Consider the following 16285-nt stretch of genomic DNA (forward strand, 5'->3'; position numbering starts at 1 on the left):
TGATGAGCGCACATTTTCTTAAATGTTCTTGTGTGTGTGTTTGCGCTGTACGAATTTAATTGAGTGCTAAATGGCACGTAAACTGATAGGTCAACACATACAGACACACTGGGCTACAGCAGCAGGACTCGACGGCATTGGTGCGCTGCATAGACTAACTTTCGCCACCCATTTCCACCACCCCACCCCACTCCATCGGAAAAAGAACCAAGCCAAGTCAATCGCCAAGTCGAAAGGCTAAGGCGTTTCCAAGGACACTCACCCAGCCACCCGTGGAACTCGCTGCGAACGTGGCCTAATGTGCATCAACGTTTCAACAAATCAGCAAACATTTGCTACTCCTAAATTGCGTGGGCCAGCCAATGTGGGGATATCCAAAAGGATAATAGTAAACTACATTAAGGAAAACGTTTGCAAACATTTGCATGTTCTGTTCACACAGCCAATTGCAATACATATAATAATTTATTTAATAATAGAGCTTCAATTGCGATTCACAAATTGCGATTTACCAAATATAAAAGAGGAATATTTATAGAATTGCACATACAAAATTTGAATATATATGTAAATATATAATATATAAATTTAATAAAATCTAACAAAACCTAGAGATAACATCCAGCCGCGGAGCCTAAGTTTCTTAAAAATATATTTATGTTTTTAAATTGACAGTTTACACCTTAAAAACATGAGTGTATCTGGCAACCACAATCAAAAAAACGCAGCTTGAACACTTAAGCGTATACCTTTTTCCCACTGGCTTTGAATAAACACACACTTTTAATCTTTCAGATTTGCACCTCTATTTCTCTTTGAGGGTGCGTCACATTAGTAGGACAATTTGCTGGGTAATCTTCTTTTGGTCTAGCGAGTTGCGAGCTGGGGCTCCATTGCCATTTCGCCTCTTGGCCTGGCCGAACTTTTTTGGCCCGATAATCTTGCGAGTCCTTTGTGTGTGTGTGTGGGAGCCACAGTCAGGCAGTTGAGATAAACGTCAGCACGTGCAAATAAAGCATTAAAACATTAAACCAAAGACAGTGGGGGCATTTGCCTTGACCGCAATGACTCAAATGACGAACGGCAAAGGGCATCCTGCTCTCCAGGATCCCTTGTTGTGGGTCCTGACTTACGCAAACAGCAAGTCAGAGTCACACACACACACACACACATACATCTACATACATACTCACACACTCACACATCTGAGCAGCGCCAAGGACGCACGTCTCAAGTTTATCAAAGTAAAACGAGTGGCGAGGAGTGAAAAAAAGAAGAAAGAAAAAAGAAAAAAGGCGAGGCGAGCACAAAAAGCTACAAAGAGCACGGGAAATCCAAGGAAAAGCAGTGGTAACAGGTCAGGCCACACTTAATTCATTCGTGATTTATATGAGTCGCTTTCGGGGACTTAAAATGTGGTTACAGCTTTTGGCTTTGGCTTTCGCTGGGCTTGGATATCTGGCTTTTGCCTTTGGATTTTGGCCGAATCTGACGAAACTATGTGTGCGGTCTGCTTGGGGCAAAAGATTTGCCTGCGCTCAATTAAAAATTCCCCTTGAGCTGCTCAAAATTCAATTGGAATACCCTTCGTCCACGTCTCTACCCCCCAAAACCCCCAAAATCCTCCCAAAAACTATGCCCTGGTATTCTCCACAAAGTCGAAAGCCAGCAAAACCGCTGATAAAATACATATATATTGTGCTCACTGGGCAGAGAGACTCAGTCACATACAGCCAGAGACTTTTGGCTAAGCCTGTGAAAACAAGTTTTTTGGCTAGCTGCCGCCAAATGCCGTTCGGCATTTTGTCACTTTGACAAAATTGTTTGGTAGTTTTGTAGTTTTCTCGCCGGATTCGCCTTCAGAACCCAACTCTTTCACATTTCCACTCTCCGCTCGATTCGAGCCCAACTTGTCGTTCAAGTGACATTCAATTATTATTTCAGCCAGGCAGTGCACAAACTTTCCAACGAAAACTCAACTAAACGAAACGAAACGAGATGCTGCGACAAACGACAATATTGTTAGAATGTATTACAGTCAGACAAAATGTCCAACAGATATATATACACATATATATAGCCATGTATATATATAGTTTACACATGGGGGCAAGACGAAGGGCGCATAATACGTATTTGCGCATTAAATTCAAAACTTTTCAAATAGTTTTGTGCCAAATAAAATCAAAACGAAATCTGCAAGAAAATAAAAACAACAATTTTGGCCATAAGTATATACGACTGTGTGTGCGTGTATATAATAAAATGAAAATGAAAAACTTTTAAATTACATTTTCAATGAGAAGCGCTGAGACTCAGTTTCCATTATACGGCTTAGACAGGCATTTTAACTGATTAAAACAGAATTAAGGGAATTTTTTGGAAACTTTTGCAGCAGCAGCAAGATATTTTGTACCTGCAATAAGCTCAGGATTTTCTTATAGTTCTAGGACACTTTGCAGCCAGAAATGTTGATAGGAAGCAACAGTCTTCACAGTTTGCTGAATAAATGTCGATAAAAGACAGAGAAATGGGCCTTAAAGTTTTGCTTAAGTGGATAAATGTCAGTCCAAGATATTCATGAGTTTTCTACAGCAAAACCTATAAACGATAACTATTTCTTTTAAAGTGATTGATTTGTTAGGAGTAAATAACTAGGAAGAACCACAAATAATTATGGCTAACGTTGAGATTTGTGGAGCACACCCTTAGAACCCACTTTAATCTCCATAATATACGACCTGGTAACAAATATAAATATGTGGCACCCGTAAAAACCTTAATGTATGCTCGCAATGCACAAAAGTCACAGAAGCGCTGAAAAGTTTGTGCTCGATTTTGCAAACAATTTTCCCCGGCGGAGCTTAGGTAAATTCCGAAATTGTGAATGCAAATGCGGGTGGGTGTTTCTTAGTTTTTTTTTATGTTTCTTGTTTTGTTTTTTTTGTCGCCGGATAAATCGTAATTTGAACTCGAGGCTGCCGCCCAAAAAGCGTGCAGCTTAAAATTAATGACAGCGACGTAAATGTCAACGCAGGATGAAAAACAAGCGCAACTTTTAGCCAGCCGCAACGTGTGGCAAAAACAATAATAGAGCCGAGTTTTCGCGGGGAGTTTTTCCGAAGGAGGAAGGGCGGCAAGGGGGGAAGCCGATGCATGGCTTCCGGTTTTTGTTCGCGCTCTGGTATTTGGTGCCACGCCCAGTTCCTGGTGCCGCCTCTTTCGGCGAACTCCTTGCCAACGGCATTGCGTGCTCGAGTGTCACATATGCACATTTTATTTATAAACTTGCAGCAAAGTGGAAAAAAGGAAGCGAACGACTCCGCGGAATGCAATGCCACCTCAGCGGGCAGCTCCTTCTTCGTCCTTTTCCGTAGTCCTTTGTGTGGTCCTTGCATGCCCATGCCCGTCCGGCGATAAAGTCCGTGAAATGCTTATCATGCCCAAACCGGATGTGCACAGTGTCAAGCAGCAGCAGCAAAGCGTTTTTACATCCCACGATAGCTTAATGCATAATTGAAAAGCACGCGAAGTGAAACAATAGACCAAGCTCTTCGACTCCGTTTCAGTTTAAGTTACAGTTTCAGCTTCGAACGAAGGCCATTTAAGCCATTACCGATTATTGGCTAGAGTAACGCACACACAGCACTGCATCGTCCTTAAAATATTTGGTAAAACTTGAGCCCCATATTTTCTCTGGTAACAGAATAAACATTTCACTTGGCCAACAGGCAACACATACTTTATGCTTTGCAAAGGCAAATAGAGAGATAGAAGGGCTTTTGAAAGCTCTTGCATTTCAGTTTAAATTTTCTGAAACATGCTACAACCGAAATAAAGTTCTCTTTTATACAAAATTATTTGCATAAGTTCAATAAGGACATCACTAAACGACATGTTATGCGTTAGAATTTAATTAGAGTTTAGTTTGTTTTGTTTGATGCTCGTTTCAAAGGCATTTGCTTTTGAACGTTTAGATTGAAAGTAAATTGTAAATTAATAGTTGCCAAATATATTAAGATACTGTCACCTCATGCATTCAATTATCGTAACCAGAAATAATATGTTTTCATAATGAAATTAATCAATATCAAATTTCATGAAAAACTCTCGTTGCTTTGTGACAAAGCCTATGCCACGTTTAAATATCTTCGTCTTAATTGAATTTTCTGCCTTGCTGGCAGTTTTCTAATGAATTCTCAAATATTAATGGCAATCAACATTACTGCCCATTCGCACTTGTTTGCACTTGATATTAAACATTATTTAATGTTAACAGGCTCAATTGGGCCTGAAACAATCGCGCTAATGAACTGTATAATTTACAGTAGACGGCTGGTGGATAGAAGTCGCATCCAGTGAAAAGTTAAGGATTTTGGGGAGGCAATTGTAAGCGTAATTGAATGGCGCTTAGCAAAACCAAATCGCAGCTTTATGTCGCTTCTTAGAGGCCGCGCCACTTGCAAAGTGCGGAAGGCAAGTGGCTGTCAGCCGCCATCCGGCATAAACTGCACAAACAAAGCGCGTTTAAGAAAATGTAAAAATACTGCCAAAGTATGCAAAGCTGCTCGTAAAAACACTCGAAACTACGTGCATGCAGCTCAGCTTAGCTCAGCTCGTCGTGAGTCCTGCGTTCTACGTCCTACGTCCTGCGTCCTACGTCCTGCGTCCTGCGTACTTCGTCCTTGGGCGGAATTTTGTGTGGAAGTTGGAACTTGGTAGTTGCTTAGCTGCATCCTTCCATGACCGGTTTCCTTCCTGAAAATCCATCAGCGCTAATTTTGCATATATCAGTTAGCATTTTTGTTCGGTTTTACTGCTCGCTTTTCTATGACTAGCTTTTTATGACTACCATAGCAGCTCCTTCCATTTCAGTGCACTTTATTCGCCTTCGTTTGCCTAAGCTGCCTCGTGACTTGTGTTTTCCCAGCCTCTTCCCAAAAAACGCTCGAGGATATTTTAGTTATGCAGCGTTTGGAGAAAGGTTGTCGGGTTCTTGGCTCTGATGATGAATTATGTGAGCCACGTACGTTATTAATAATTCCTGTGCTGTCAACAAATACATACATTGTCCTGTGCCGCAGTCTCCGCACGGCAGGCCACATTGCGTATGCGTGATATGTTTGTATGCGCGGGCGTCCCACAACTAGGCATCATCTAAATTTATTGGCCATCTTGTTGTGCAGCAGCCGAATTCGAATTGGAGAGTCCCTCGACGACCTTCGCAATCTGTTTACAAGCAAATTGATGGGGGTATACTCCCTACCCCATACAGGCACAATCCCTTCGCGCTCATCACGCATACGCCGTGTATTACATCATGGCAATGTTTGTTTGCGCATTGTTCACAACGTACAGTAGACAGAGTAGTGAATTCGAGTGGCAAGTTTAATGGCTGGAAAAACTCAACTCAATCAATTACAGGGACAACACACACTCGGCCAGTTGAACATGTGTAATTGATACACGAGTCCTTAAAGGTGTTTTGTGTTATTTACGTAGCTACGTAGGCACTCCTTTGCCCAGCATCGCGTGCAAACACTGTCGGACTGAAGTGTGTGATGTGTTAACAGGCCCACTTCATTTTGGCAATTTAACGGTTACATTGTGCTGCCTACTTCTCACGGGCAAATTAAGTGTCCGGGTCCCAAGAGTATCGAGAGATAAATCATCTGACTAAATCATTATTTTAATGGCATTGGCATTGGCGTGGCGCAAGGCTTGTGTGAAATTTGCTAATTATTCGACGGTCAACAGTTTGATGATTAAATATTTCATACGCTTCGACTGACACCGAGTTTGTCCAGGCAGAAATCACAAATGTCTGTCCATTTCCCTCGGCTCCTTTGGCCCAAAACCAAACACTGCAGCATTAATTAAATATTTAGGCAACATACACAAACAAACAAACAAACAAACAAACAGACAACATACTCGTACACTTATGCGGGGCCAAACAGAGCGCAACAAATAAAGACGGTCAATTCAGTTACGGCACGCTGACTCAAGGAGTCGCAAGGATATATGTACATATATACATATACACATTGCTGTACTATACATGTCCGCACATTTGCTTGCTTTTATTTACCGCTTTAACATGTAAGCTCAAGACAATGCAATAAAGTTGAAATTAGTTCGGGCCATAATTTCAGGTGAACATCCGGAGGCAATGCAAACTGGCTCATCCGGTTGTCAGTACAATTGGCTGACCATCGTCCTGCTGCTGGGCCTCGTCCTTTGCTACAGTAGTCAACAGTGCAGCTCGGCAGTGCCAGCGTCATTAACATCGCCATTACCATTACCATCGCAATTACCATTGCCGGCGGCAACAACAACTGCAACGGGAGAAAGTGCATCCAGTGAAAGTGTGACAGCCGCAAGAGCATCATCATCATCAACAGCAACAGCAACAACGTCTACAGAAGCGAGGAAGCGGTGTCCTGCGGTCAAAAGTTGTCGCCAGACCGCCGGTCATGTCCTGGCCAAAAGGTCCTGCCACAGATGATCGAACCCCAACTAAATAGAGTAATTCAAGGAGCCACATGAAATGTGTGCGAGAGTGTTCGACTAGGAAGCATCAATGAGTGTGTGAATGATCATTGCAGTTTGAGTGTTTGCTACTCAGCCCTTTAGTATGCCAGTTTTAAACTTGTACTCGAAAACCACATTGCGAATAACGGCGCAGTAGAGTGTAAATGTAATCTAAACTTTTAATAAATAATTAAATTTTTCCTTTAACAAAAAACTAAATTTGACTCATTAATTCAATCATTTTCAATGAATTAATAAACATTATTATTTATAATAAGGAAACTACATAATCACTTCAGTAAGAAGGACTTTTGTGACGATCTTTACAGCTGCACCCGATCTATTTAATAAATTTTTTAATTTCTTTATTTTATCTATGAACAAAAAAATACAAACTCTTAATTAAATATGGCTAATTAAAATGTCACCCAAACTCCTCTACTGCCGAAGCCGTTGTAATGCAATGTATTTATATAAATAATAGTTTGTGTAAGCTTATTGATTACAATTTAATGTGTATATTTAAACAAAATCAAAATGTACTATACGATGTGTGTAAATAACAAACTTAAATTTAATTACGGCGTAACCGAGCGTTTGGCGAAGAAAATAACAAAAAAAATGTGTATCACAAACAGAACAGAAATGAGTAATCTCTATGGCCAGTGGCACTGAATCTTTTAATAAATTATTGAATAATCAAATAAAGTGCAGTGTACAGTGCAGTATTAAATAATTAGATAAAAACGTAGACAAGCCAAATAAGCCAGCAAAATGAGAGCAGCAGTGAGTCATAAAACATTTAAATTGATTGCCATATCATGCAAATATTTGCACTGCGCAATTTTCCACCAAACAAAATGTAAATTTGATTTTCTGTTTAATTCAGCCAATCAAATACAATTTATTTAATATTTCATTGCAGTGATATTAATGACACGTTTATATAATTGACGGTAGACCAAGTTGTCTCATTTCGAAATGTTTATTAAATGTTGCGCCATATTTATCTAACAATTTCTTTAAATTTGCCGAAATTTAAACACAATGGCTTTATTTGAATGCCACATCCGGTTTTAAGCCATTAGTTTAATAATGGCTTGCCATTAGTTTCGCAATCTTAATTAAAAACTATGTTGTCGTGTTAATTGACCACCAATGGCGCAACTTTAATTACAACAAATGGTAAAAGTGTACAGCGAAAACAAAAATAATTAAAAAGTAATCCTACTCCACCCAATAAATTGATTTAATTAGTAATTCAAATGTAAAAAATTGGAATAGGTATGATTTCACGTAACAAAATTCTGTTGACATACAGCAAATATTATAGCTCATAGTTGTTATAATTATAAAACAACAATTCCATTTGGCAGACCTGCAAATTAACTAACACTCGCCGCTGTAATCGAACGATAACCCATTCAAATTTATTGAGAATGCTCGGCCAATTAAAATGTGATGTGATTTTCCCCATCTTATGTATGTTTGAACACAATTATAATGCAACATAATTCCGATTTATGCAACGCCATTTGGTTTGCTGCGGCAAAGCTAGTTTTATTAATTTTCGTTAATCGGTAAAAATAATGTTAGTCATAAGCTTTTGGCAAATTGTACCATAAACGATAATGTCACTTCCCACCACACAGTTTCGAATCAGACAAAAATTTAAACTCCAATTCTCCGATGAACTTCCGATTGTTTTCTATGTCTGCCGTTTAAGCAAATGGAAACCATGAAAATTATATTAATTTACTCTTGCTTCGAATCATTTGCATTTTAAATGCCAGGTTCGAGCAACTTGTGTTTCTGACTACAGCTAATCTAATAATTGTTAATGCAACCAATCAAAACTATAAGCAGTCGCCCCACAAAACATGAAACATATGAATATGCGTACTTGAGTTTAAGTGTGGGCACGAACATATGCCAGCCAATTAGAAATTCCAAATCAACGAAATGCTAATGCTATAAGCCACAAGCATTTGCCATTAAACTTTAAAGCGCAGTAAATAAATCGACATACATACATACATATATATACTCGTAGGACATCAGCTAAGTAATTCCTGTATATTAAAGTTAATTAGTGAAGCTCTAGAATTATGCAATAGTCAAGTAAATTTACGTGCTATGTATGTGAACTAACGACATAGTTAAATAGTTGTAATAAAGCAATCGAACTGTATAAAACGAACTACTTTTAACTGTTGAAAACCTACAGCCTAAATGGCAAACTAGTGAAAGCATTATAAAAATATGACATCATAAAGAAACATAGCAGAGCATTACAATAATAAACAAATAGAAACGATAACAAAAGCCAAACAACACGGCCGGAAAACGAGCGAAAACACTGAGTTTGTTGTTTGTCTTTTGCGCCATGATTGTCGCCACAGTATTGTAAAACAACAAATGACATGAGCGAAAAACAAAAAATGAATAACATAATGATACGATTAAAATTTTTTATTTAAAAATTAACCCATGCGTGGCGTTCTCATTCGGGGGGCTTAGCAGTGTTAAAGGCACTGCTGCTCAATTATTTATGCAAAACTACAAGGGAACCCAAACAGCTGGCTGGCTGCATCCTTCGGCGACATTCGAAGAAATGAAAAATAAGCTGCAACGTATGCGTGTGTCACATGTAATCGCTGGATTATAGACAGCTTCGGCCAGGATGGCAGGACGGCAGGATGCCAGGATGGAAGGATGGCAGGATCGAAGGACGGCGGGATGGCAGGCGTTGAAAACTGGGTCAGCAAATAAATCGAAAAGGCTTAAAACAAGGAAAGGGAGCGGCCATAGAAGAGCCATGGACAGTCGAAGTACGCAGCTTATGCACACCGAACAGATTGCTCCTGGCACAAAGGAGTAGGATGATGCGAAAAGGACGTGGGTGTCCTTATGAGGTGAGGTACAGAGGGTATAGGCAAGTAAGTATGTGTGGTAGCTACGCAAAACCATTTACATTTGTTGTCCTGCTGATGTGTTGCAATAACACAGGACATTCTTCCATTTCTAATTACTTTCAGCTCAATTCACGTAGCAGAAAACAAACAGAGCTCACGCCCGAGTTATTCAAAAAGTATTTAAAAAGTGTGTGTTTGCTTACGCAGCTAGGCCATGGTACTCAGTTATTCATCAAGGAGCTTTGGATATATTGTTGCCGGTTTGTATGCGGCTTAAAATGAGCCCTCTTACATCAAACGGTTTGTTTGCAGAAAAAGATTTGCAATCTGAAGATTTCAATTGTTTACGTCTGCTTATTCCTTTATGCACTTATTTAAACACATATTTAGATCAGTTTTCTTTTTACCCGTGCAGTAGGCGATACCTGATTTCTATTATTTATTTTTTTCGATTAAAGATAGTCTCATTACAAACTGTGTAATTTTTTAATCCGTGATGAACTGAAGCCCTGACAGACAAACAAACGCAGTTAAACCCCTTTCGAAAGCAAAATGTAGGTGCATTTCGGGGCGAGCTCATTAATTAACTACTCCTCGATGGGCAGCTGCGAAACGCCGAAGTGCAGCTATAATTCTATTAAATTGCACCACAAATCCCGGCTTACTCGCCTGCACATCTGCGTTCGAATCCAAAATAATTATAATAATGCTATAAGGTGGATGTCCTTTGACCGCAGGCTGGATTTCGTAGTCCGGCCAAATGCAATGAGATCCCAAAGTTGGGGCTCTGATTCAAAGACCATTTTGCGACTCTGCGTTGGCATAAAAATATTTATACGCTCACTTGAGTCCAAATTGATGTGCGCTGCTTATGCAAATTTCTGGTTGCCTAAGCAACCGCAGTGCCAAGCTGTTGTTGGCCGGATTTTGGATTTTGGATTTAGGATACGTAGAACGGCGGCTGAGTTTCCTAAATCCGTACAGCCTACTACACAGGACATGGGCATGTAATTTGGCCTGATAGATTCTGCCTAATGGCAGGCATTAGAAACATTTGTTGCCCTTGCTACGACCACCACCAGAGCCGCAGCAACGGCAACAGCTACAGGAACAGGATGAGAAACAGGACGAGGAACAGGACGAGGAACAGGCTTTGGCCTAATATTGATTCGAGAACGCCATGGGGTCCTGCGAATTCAGTTTTAAACAGGCTACACGGCGCCGCAGACCTCAGATTTTTGCTTTCACATACACATTTTCATTTTGACAAAACATTCGGCGGCGCACACAAACGCATTTGACCGCATTCCTTGCCGGCACTCGCCAGCTAATTCGACTGAAAATTTGGATGCCATCAACATACTGTAGCATGTAATCCGCATGAATTCCTCAAATGACAGTTGCACGCTGAATGGCCATGAAACAGGGTATTTATTACTAGGGAATATCAGCTAGCAAATATAACAATTTTCAGGAGTTTCTTGGAAATCAGCACAGAAACACAGAAAAAGTCAAAGATAAATTGGAAAAGGTAAAAGCAATTTCCTAAGAAAGCATATGTACTTTTCATTGGAAATGTAATCTATTTTATTAAGATTTAAAAAAATCGTGTTAAAGCTTTTCAGGAAATATTTATGTATGTCCTAGTATACAGGTTTCCTGCTTACAAGGGATTGAAAACAGAAGAATGCATTTCAAGATTTATAAGAGTATAGATGAACTAATTAAATAAAAATGCTAAAGAAATTCGGAATATATAGGGATCATAGAAATGAAAACGTTGGCCTCTCATTATATTGGCCTGTTTATAAACAATTGATACTTTGTATCTATGTCCTGATTACCCAGGATTCCCGGGCACATAGAATGCCAACTTTCCATTATTTTTCGAAGGGCCTCCAGTGACAAGGGGCGGTTGGGCCGCGAGGGCGTGGTCATGGCCGATGTGGTCGGGCATAAACTGGCCGCTACAGCGACCGCATGAAATGCCAGTTGAATTATAGACCATTTGAATGAAATTATTTTAATTGCGTAAATCACTTTGCAGCCAAACCGAAAATTCAACAATGCTGCGGTGCATTGGGGGGCGGGGGTGCGGGTGTTGGGCGCACCATGAAAGTGGGCGTGGCAAGCCAAATGGAGTGGTGCTGTGCAAAACTAAAGTGTGAGCATGCCACTGGCACACTTATTGGCCAATCTCATTTAATGCCCGCCACTTTTGCGGACTTTGTGGCCCAGCAGAGCAGAAATGTTCCGGTATGGACTGAAAATTTCAAAGGGTGGTGCCACAAATGGCAACTGAAAAAGGACTGCGCACCATTGAGAATTTAACCAAAATATTTCTGTTTGCATATTTGCACTCCATTCCCCGATAATTGTTTTCGCTAGGTCGACAATGGAAATAAATTCCGGCAACAATTGTGCGCACAGTTTCATTTCCCTGCGGATAGGGTGCCACTTGCAATTGCATCTATAATTTGTCCAAATTATCGCCAATATTATGAAAGCAGTTTTGCGCAAACCGCTTCTAATGGAGCACACGGCGTATGCGTGATATCAATAAATGCATATTTCACATGCAACGCGACACTTGAAACGGCGATAAATGCAATGTTTCCTTAATTTATGAATCGACGTGGACATATGGGGCAAATATTTGCAAACACTCTTCGTGCATTACATTAATAAAATAATAAAACAGCGTAAAAGTGGGTGCAAAGGTCACCATTACACTGAGCTCCTGCAAGTATGTATTTGCTGCCGCAGTAATCCTTTTTGGTCAGTGGAGCATGTCCTGTCCCCCAGCCAATGACACCCAAATGTTATTTGTAGCGAAAGCAGACAGCAGCGGTCAACATATTAGTAAAATTATAATATTTATAATTATATGTTATGAGCATTTAAACAAGGCCTTTAATACTGTATGCTCTGGGAACTAGTTTCGTAACTTTGGGTTTTAAGTGTGAAGAGTATGAAAATGCTTACCAAAAGAGAGTGTGCCATTCCCTTTGATTTGATTTTGACCTCCATTGTATTGAAGGTATAGAAACCGGTAAGTGTTTGCCTAGCAGCAGATTTTGTTTGGCTCTCGAGTGGTTATTGTTGGCAGCCGAGCGATAAAGCCGTGATACGAGATATTCGTGACGGCACATGACAAACGATGGGTGCTAAAAGAGACTTAGGGCCCAGAGCCTGCCACCATGACTACTGGAACTGTGAACTATGAACTATGAACTATGAACTATGAACTTATGCCATATTTGCCCGCCTTCTGCAGCAATCAACTGCACTTAGCGTTAAGTGGGCTTGCCTCACACCCACTCCCAGCCAGCAGATTTCAATGCCCGCCCGAGAGCCACTTGTCGTCGTCTTCGATTGGAGGCGACGCCGTTGACACGACATGAGCCTCCAATCCCACCACTTGCAGGATCAGCGATAGCACTACCAAGCGGGACTCGAGCGGACATGGACTTCCTGCCTGCCATCCTGGCATCCTGACTTCCTGCGTCTGCCGCCGGATGCAGTAGCACGGCTCGGAAACAGCCTACTGGTTTGGCACTGTACATGAACCATAAGTAGTTGTGCTCACGCGAAATAAAATGAAGTAAGGCAAAATAAACACAAAGCGGTTCCAATTTCATTCTTGTGAATAAAGAACAAACTTCTTGTGGATATACTGTGTAATTCTTAGCAATTAATTAAAGAATGAAATACCGAAATCAAATGCCAAAAAATTAAATGCAAAACTGATTTTTACACTAAGAAAGGCATTTTATATTTCCTTTTTTATTTTTAATTGAATTATCTTGAACTTGAATAGGTATTTGAAGCCACCTACACGGTTGAACAAGGAACTTGTGTGTTGCCCTGAAACACCGCTAGATGGCGCTTTCCTACACCCGACTGGCCTGCAACATTTAGCTACGTAACTACAAGTATTTTGATCAGAACATAAAAAATATAGCTCCAAATATGGAATGTCATACCTCGTTGAGTTCGTAATTAAATTTCCAATCGAACTGTGTTTAAAAAAAAAAAGTATATATTTTTCACATTTTTTGCAATTTTTGATGATGATTTTGGATTTTTGCCGAAAATCGTTTTTCTGTGTTTTTGCGCTTATAAATATCAGTATTTTGATCAGAACATTCAAAATATATCTCCAAATATGGAATGTCATACCTCGTTGAACTCGTAATTAAATTTCCAATCGAACTGTGTTTTCAAAAAAATATTATATTTTTTTCACATTTTTTGCAATTTTTGATGATGATTTTGGATTTTTGCCGAAAATCGATTTTCTGTGTTTTTGCGCTTATAAATTACCAGTATTTTGATCAGAACATTCAAAATATATCTCCAAATATGGAATGTCATACCTCGTTGAACTCGTAATTAAATTTCCAATCGAACTGTGTTTTCAAAAAAAAATTGTATTTTTTTCACATTTTTTGCAATTTTTGATGATGATTTTGGATTTTTGCCGAAAATCATTTTTCTGTGTTTTTGCGCTTATAAATTACCAGTATTTTGATCAGAACATTCAAAATATATCTCCAAATGTGGAATGTCATACCTCGTTGAACTCGTAATTAAATTTCCAATCGAACTGTGTTTTCAAAAAAAAATTATATTTTTTTCATATTTTTTGCAATTTTTGATGATGATTTTGGATTTTTGCCGAAAATCGATTTTCTGTGTTTTTGCGCTTATAAATAACAGTTTTTTTGATCAGAACATAAAAAATACAGCTCCAAATATGGAATGTCATACCTCGTTGAGTTCGTAATTAAATTTCCAATCAAACTGTGTTTTCAAAAAAAAATAAATATTTTTTTCACATTTTTTGCAATTTTTGATGATGATTTTGGATTTTTGCCGAAAATCGATTTTCTGTGTTTTTGCGCTTATAAATTACCAGTATTTTGATCAGAACATTCAAAATATATCTCCAAATATGGAATGTCATACCTCGTTGAACTCGTAATTAAATTTCCAATCGAACTGTGTTTTCAAAAAAAAATTATATTTTTTTCCCATTTTTTGCAATTTTTGATGATGATTTTGGATTTTTGCCGAAAATCGATTTTCTGTGTTTTTGCGCTTATAAATATCAGTATTTTGATCAGAACATAAAAAATATAGCTCCAAATATGGAATGTCATACCTCGTTGAGTTCGTAATTAAATTTCCAATCGAACTGTGTTTAAAAAAAAAAAGTATATATTTTTCACATTTTTTGCAATTTTTGATGATGATTTTGGATTTTTGCCGAAAATCGTTTTTCTGTGTTTTTGCGCTTATAAATATCAGTATTTTGATCAGAACATTCAAAATATATCTCCAAATATGGAATGTCATACCTCGTTGAACTCGTAATTAAATTTCCAATCGAACTGTGTTTTCAAAAAAATATTATATTTTTTTCACATTTTTTGCAATTTTTGATGATGATTTTGGATTTTTGCCGAAAATCGATTTTCTGTGTTTTTGCGCTTATAAATTACCAGTATTTTGATCAGAACATTCAAAATATATCTCCAAATATGGAATGTCATACCTCGTTGAACTCGTAATTAAATTTCCAATCGAACTGTGTTTTAAAAAAAAAATTGTATTTTTTTCACATTTTTTGCAATTTTTGATGATGATTTTGGATTTTTGCCGAAAATCATTTTTCTGTGTTTTTGCGCTTATAAATTACCAGTATTTTGATCAGAACATTCAAAATATATCTCCAAATGTGGAATGTCATACCTCGTTGAACTCGTAATTAAATTTCCAATCGAACTGTGTTTTCAAAAAAAAATTGTATTTTTTTCACATTTTTTGCAATTTTTGATGATGATTTTGGATTTTTGCCGAAAATCATTTTTCTGTGTTTTTGCGCTTATAAATTACCAGTATTTTGATCAGAACATTCAAAATATATCTCCAAATGTGGAATGTCATACCTCGTTGAACTCGTAATTAAATTTCCAATCGAACTGTGTTTTCAAAAAAAAATTCTATTTTTTTCACATTTTTTTCAATTTTTGATGATGATTTTGGATTTTTGCCGAAAATCGATTTTCTGTGTTTTTGCGCTTATAAATTACCAGTATTTTGATCAGAACATTCAAAATATATCTCCAAATATGGAATGTCATACCTCGTTGAACTCGTAATTAAATTTCCAATCGAACTGTGTTTTCAAAAAAAAATTCTATTTTTTTCACATTTTTTTCAATTTTTGATGATGATTTTGGATTTTTGCCGAAAATCGATTTTCTGTGTTTTTGCGCTTATAAATATCAGTATTTTGATCAGAACATAAAAAATACAGCTCCAAATATGGAATGTCATACCTCGTTGAGTTCGTAATTAAATTTCCAATCAAACTGTGTTTTCAAAAAAAAAAAATATTTTTTTCACATTTTTTTCAATTTTTGATGATGATTTTGGATTTTTGCCGAAAATCGATTTTCTGTGTTTTTGCGCTTATAAATTACCAGTATTTTGATCAGAACATTCAAAATATATCTCCAAATATGGAATGTCATACCTCGTTGAACTCGTAATTAAATTTCCAATCGAACTGTGTTTTCAAAAAAAAATTATATTTTTTTCACATTTTTTGCAATTTTTGATGATGATTTTGGATTGTGGCCGAAAATCGAATTTCTGTGTTTTTGCCCTTATAAATATCACTATTTTGATCAGAACATTTAAAATATATCTCCAAATATGGAATGTCATACCTCGTTGAGTTCGTAATTAAATTTCCAATCGAACTGTGTTTTAAAAATAAAAGTATATTTTTTTGCAATTTTTGATGATGATTTTGGAATTTTGCC

At 37.9% G+C, this 16285-nt stretch overlaps 1 protein-coding gene across 2 annotated transcripts in view; it reads left to right on the forward strand.

Moving 5' to 3' along the window:
• Positions 1-8976, forward strand: part of LOC120449377 (junctional adhesion molecule A) — a 65802-nt gene extending 56826 nt beyond the window's left edge. Inside the window, exon 6 of one of the 2 annotated variants that reach the window (XM_039631810.1) lies at positions 6138-8976. In XM_039631810.1, the coding sequence (XP_039487744.1) occupies positions 6138-6508 (371 nt within the window). In that variant the 3' untranslated portion in view covers positions 6509-8976. The remainder of the gene's footprint in view (positions 1-6137) is intronic. The other variant, XM_039631811.1, reaches the window with a different exon arrangement.
• The last annotated feature ends 7309 nt before the right edge of the window (positions 8977-16285 follow it).

The sequence above is a fragment of the Drosophila santomea genome, chromosome 3L (genome assembly GCF_016746245.2).
Source record: "Drosophila santomea strain STO CAGO 1482 chromosome 3L, Prin_Dsan_1.1, whole genome shotgun sequence".
Classification (NCBI taxonomy): Eukaryota; Metazoa; Arthropoda; class Insecta; order Diptera; family Drosophilidae; genus Drosophila; species Drosophila santomea.